At 37.8% G+C, this 6062-nt stretch overlaps 1 protein-coding gene across 1 annotated transcript in view; it reads right to left on the reverse strand.

Annotated features, from left to right (window-relative positions):
• Positions 1–427: 427 nt before the first annotated feature.
• Positions 428–6062, reverse strand: part of mtbp (MDM2 binding protein) — a 28228-nt gene continuing 22593 nt past the window's right edge. The window contains exons 21-23 of the mRNA XM_032518895.1: positions 3179–3292; positions 1074–1139; positions 428–992 (exon numbers count right to left, since the gene is read on the reverse strand). Coding sequence (XP_032374786.1) covers positions 954–992; positions 1074–1139; positions 3179–3292 — 219 coding nt within the window. The 3' untranslated portion in view covers positions 428–953. The remainder of the gene's footprint in view (positions 993–1073; positions 1140–3178; positions 3293–6062) is intronic.

Genomic DNA, 6062 nt, shown 5'->3' on the forward strand with positions numbered 1-6062 from the left:
TATTGCCAAGTCAGAATAAAACTATCCACTGCTGTGAAGTTAGAGCTTTTTGTTATGAAGTTTAACTTCAAGTACTAGATCATTTTATGTTGCCTTGGCATGGAAGAGATTGTTTTGTTGTTGCCAGAAACCTGTAGCCAGCACCTCTAGGAGAAAGGACAACATGGTGCCAGTAGTGGAACGACTGGCTGTGCGTGTTGTATCTCATCACAGAGATTCAGACATCTCAGCAGTGTTTCTCATCAGTCTGCACTGCAATAGAACAAAGTATGACAGCGCTGCATAATGTGCATCCGTGTCAGAATAACAGCTACCTTCCAGGTGGGGCTATTAGCCGTCAACACTGATAATGGAATACATATTTCTCAGAGACAGCACACATACTCTTGTATCTTTTTTGTAAGCAGGAAGTTACACTTTGCGCAACATAAGAATAAAACGTTTTATTGTGTTACAAACAGTAAAAAGATAACATATCTACATTTAAAAAGCAATAAAATTATTACACTATTTAGAAACAAAATAAACAAGTATGATTCAAAATCATGTTTAAAAAAAACAGCCACAAAGAAAAGACTACTGCAACCTGAAGCCAACATCTAAGCCCTCGTGGCCTCTCAGAGTGCAGAATGTACTATGTCGATTTTGTCTCAGTATGTTTCTGTTTTTCGGTTTCAAGGCTCTGGAGCAGTGGGAGTATATCAGAATAGATGTGCACAAACACAAACTAAAATAACAAACACACAATACATCTGAAAAAAATGATATGTCACTACATGACCGCCTTAGTGAAGACACAATAAAATCAAAGAAAGGATTAAGTTAATTAAAACAGGCTTAATGTAACAATTTAAAACTAGTCTGGAAGGCTTTAAAACACAAACACTCATAAATGTGACACACAATGCAGCACTCTTTTACCTATGAAACTAAATCACACAAAGAATACGTCTTTACTTTGTTGAGGTCTTCTCCAACACCCAGTCAATGACCTACAACAAAACAAAACACAGGAGGGTGAGGTTAAGAAGAACTAAACTAAGGGGAGGACCACTGGAGGTTGGTGGTGTTACCTGTTTAACGTTGCTACTGGCTGCCTTCTTCATCTCGTCATGCAGACCCCGAGATGTCTTCAGATCCTGGGATCAAGCAACAGAACAGGAGATCACTAATGCTGACCCAGTACGGTAAACTCACGTGGGCATATTCGGCCACAGATGAAAACATTTTAATGGGGTTAGAACAGAGAAAAAAAAGAAAAGTGTAAGTACAATTACTCAATTACTGTACTCAGGTAAAGTATCTCTAATTATACTTGAGTGTTTTAATTTTTCAGTGGGAAACATTGTACATGGTACTCCACTACATCTACGTCACAGCCATACTAGATGGATTGTACATACAAAACATACGAGTATGTGTAGTAGATTAAACTGCCTGTACTGGCTACTTTTCTATTGTCAAAATAAAAAGCTTCAAATAATCAACTGATAATGTACATAACAGGGATAAATTATATACAGGCAAAATAACTATTAACTGTCCATTAAGAAATGTTTGGGTTTTTCTTGGTTGGCAAGCAAGCAAACAATTTACAAAGAAATCATCGCCCTGTCTGCCTGTCTTGCACTGGTAAAAAAATAAAAGTGGAACAGCGTGGATGTAGACTGTTGCATTAGTAATAATAATAAAATTATATATTATATACAGTATATTATAGAACACTCTAAAAGGGGAAGTTCTGCATAACAAGTAGTTCATGATTTAACATTTTGTGTATAATTTTCTGAAAATACTTATGTACCTTTAGTTTAGGGCTGGGAGGAATTCAATTATCACAATATTTTTGACTAAATACCTCGATAACGATACCCCAACGATTTTGTAGTATTGACAATTGGTGGTTTCAAAAACTATTTAAAAAATGTGATTTTTGATAAATAATCATTAGTAATGTGGAAATAATGACTGAGTGGGTAAAGGCAAGACAGTTGGTAAGTCCAGAAAAGGACATCACTTTACTGTAATGCAGCCTTTAAAACCAGGAAAAGATACCACTTAAGCCATATTACTATATTACGATATCCAAAATTGAAGACGATATCTAGTCTCATATCACAATATCGATATAATATTTCGACTTTTTCTTAAAGGATCTGAGTACTACTTCCAACACTGCTGGCAAGTTGGGCAGTTTTTCCTTTTCGTTTATGTTCTATCAAACAAAAACACCTGATTACAATTTACAAGGAGGCACACAAAAAAAAACAGCTGTTCCTCTTATTGTTCTACTTTGTTTTGAGGATCTATAACAAAACAACATATGGTCCAATTTGCAGTACAAGTTCTGAGGCCTGTACTACGAATCAAGATCAACATGGTTCACCTAACCCTAACAACCACGGCCCCGCATAAGATGTGTCACAACGGTGGTTAACAACTAGTTCAATCTACCCAGTGTCTTCTAATCCAGCGACGTGCGTTCACATAAGAGGCGGTGTTTGCACAGCATGACCAATCGCAAATATCTACCATCACGCATATTAAATAAGAAAAGCAAACTATAATTCTACATAAATATAAAGAACACAGACACGATTTTCAAGGCAAAACGCAATACAGTCGCTGCTTCCTAAAACAGGAAAGAAAGCTGGCAAAAAACAGCTGACGCTGTTCTGCATAAATCACAACGCTTATCAATATCACTTCCCCATCAGTCAGACACAAGATCTGACCATAATTACACTTTAGCTTTCCATAAACTGTTGTTGCTTTAGCCTTGTATTTCAGTTTACACCCTGGCAGTGATAAGCAATCCTGAGAGCAAATAAAAAATATAAAAACATAATTCAAACCGATTACGCATTGGGAACACACGGTTCAAGAAGCCGACAAATAGCCTATACAGAATACATTATAAACCGAGTATCGGCTGGTTAGTAGGCGGTGCCTCTACACCGGTTGATCTCTAATCTCCAACTTAACCTGCTCATAAGCAGGTTAGGTTTTCAGCGATGTAACCCGGTAACAATCCAGTCGTGATACACAGAGCCCCCGTTGATGCCAAATCTTGCTTCGTAGTACAGGTTTCTGGATGCATAGAAGCATACCAATAAAGAAACTGCCCAAAGATGTCAGCACTGACTGAGTGTGGGCAGTAAAAAGACCAAAGACTAACCTTGAGATAGAATTTTGAGATATCAAACAGTCTTTTACTGCAGGCCTCAAAGCACCGATGCTCAGCAGCGATCCCGTGGTGTTTGAGTGTTTTGGCCACTACCTCCTGCAGCATCTGAGGACACAAAAGTTCACACACACACACAAAAGTTCACACACACACACACACACACCACACACAACACACACACACACACACACACACACACACACACACAACACACACACACACACTTTTATATTAGCACGATTGTGAAAACATTTAAACTAGTATTGTTTATTCCCTAACCATCTGGCGCTAAGCCGGTTCAGAGAAACTCATTTTAGCAGCACAACTCCCTTTTTAAAAAGAAAGGGATGTCAAAATGTCTCGACTTTGGGGGACGTCCTTGCAAAGAAGTGCACGCTTTTTCATTCAGTGTAAGCTCGCAGGTACAAACATACAAATATTTTACTGGTAGTGTTGACAGGAAAAAAACACATTCCTGAAATAAATAGATCTGACTTTAATCTTGTCACAGCAACTGTTCAGAGGAAGCTCCATAAATTATTGTGAGGAATCATATGTGCTATTCAGTCTCTTGAGGAGAAAGGCAGCTTTTAATCTTCTGAATAAACTGCTATCATTATTTCTGAACAGGGCCAACTCCTCTTTCCTGTACTTGGGTTTGGATGATAAGCTTGCTTGCATAGTAATCACAAATCGGAACAAGTCAAGGTCGGGATGCAGATAGTATGCTGTATGTGGGACAGAAGAAACACTGTGAAGGTGTGAGTGTGTGAGTGTGTGAGTTGTGTGTGTGGGGGAGTGTGTGTGTGTGTGTGTGTGTGTGTGTGTGTGTGTGTGTGTGTGTGTAGGCAGGCAGCAGGTGATATGATAACAACATCGTTGTTAAAGTGCTTTTGCTGTAACATTAAAATGCCGCCCACACATTAATGGTGATCACGTGCAAAACATAAAACATTTGTCTTTACTGGAGCTGCTGCACAACTCTCATCTGTAGTAAAAAGATTGAGTTGAGTTTTGTGTCTGTGTGAGTAACATTTGATGTAAGGAGGGGATTTACACAATGAGTTGTTTTCAGATTTTGTGAGAATAGTAAAATAGTGTCTTTTTTAATTTATCACTAAACAGGTGATCATTACGAAATTAAGAATTAAGAAAACTGGGGTTTGTTAATACTTGGGATATATGTTGGTGGCTCCGACCATCATTTATTAGTCACCAAAGTAACTGCTGGGATCTTGTTTGAGTGTGAACCAATCTGACAATAAGTACGTCATTATGAGAAGACGTGTGCTAGCATACCAGTTTTATTATATACACTATAGTAAAACATACTAATGGTAACAACACAACCATCAATACTATAACTACCATTGTTTCAGGTGGCACTGTGAGCACAACATAGCACTCCTGCTTTCATTTAGCTTAGTTTTATTTTATTAGTCACAAGGATTTGCCTTTTTCCTCATCAAACAGAGGGAGAGTGACCTATACAGACCAGCACACCAGGCTCCTTATCCGTTTAGCTCCAGATACTGAGGCAAAGCTAACATTAGCTTGTTGACCTACTGGAGGGCTGATTGTTTAAGGGAGTGAAAACGTTACCATTAAGAGTGAGAGAGAGCACGCATTTTACATGTCTGACAAAGAAAAAACTTGCAGCTTTAAGAAACTGCTCTTTTCATTCTCCCTCACGTTGTTCACAGGGTTTTAAGTGTATTTGATGTTGAATCCAACATTGTTTAATATACTTTTCTCTTTTCAGTCTGTTGGGTATGAAATCCCAGGCAAACATGGTATGAGATGATCTTACCATATTAAGACTATGTTTAACGTGATAAATTTGGGCCACAACAATTGTAACATTTGTAACAATTGTAGCAATTGTAGCATGAAAATGTAATACCGGCACATTCCCAATCATAACCGATAGATCCAACAGCCAGAGCTCCGAAAATAAAACCCATTTTAATGAGAAATGCAGTATTCAGGGTGCGTACACCTTTTCCAAGGTCAAATTAAAGCACTTTTCAAGCACTTTCAAGGTTTATTTAAAAGCTTTTTCCACCACAATAAATTACATACCAATACATGGTCAAAATTATAATTCAGTGTTTTTGTCACATTAAAAGACATAATGCTATAAACATCCAAAATTGCATTTCATAATAGCAGAAAGATCAAATATTTAAGCAAGTTTTATTTTCAAAATGTATCACTGTCTAAATAGACTTTGCTTGCTATCCTAACCTTCCTGTCATGGGAAGAAAAACTGGGAGCCAATTTGAGACCAACCTAACGCACATGTAGCTTCTACTTGTCATATCTTCAAGTCTAACAAAACCAGAACTAAACCATCCATGACAACACTGCACCCTCTTAGATTTTGCTCAAAGTTTATGCTAACCTTAATGTCAGTCTTTTTACACTTTTTTTTCCAAATCTAGGGCAGGCTGTACACACTAATGGTTCAGTCATATTGACATGTTTGCCTTCCCCCCTACAAAGTTTGGGCTGCCTGGCTCTCTCTCTAACCTGAATAATACCTTCCATTATATTAATGTCAAGATATTGCTTCCCAGATAATGTCATTTTCAGGCTGTAAAACTGAAGTAATTTCAAGGGCTGAAAATACGAAGACATAGGATTTGAACGGAAATATTTTACAGGCCTTGGTTTTGGGAAACATTCTTGATATATACAAGGTTTGCACAAAATCGGAGACAGTAACAACAACCTGTAATTCCAGAAGACTCTTCAGGGCAAGATTAACAATTTCATGTGCCCCGGGGAACAAGACTCAAGACTCCCCCTGCCCCAAAGCAACAATTGCAAAGTTGCTATCATCAAGAGCATATAGCCTATACTTCCATAATAA

The sequence above is a fragment of the Etheostoma spectabile genome, chromosome 6 (genome assembly GCF_008692095.1).
Source record: "Etheostoma spectabile isolate EspeVRDwgs_2016 chromosome 6, UIUC_Espe_1.0, whole genome shotgun sequence".
NCBI classification, from domain to species: domain Eukaryota; kingdom Metazoa; phylum Chordata; class Actinopteri; order Perciformes; family Percidae; genus Etheostoma; species Etheostoma spectabile.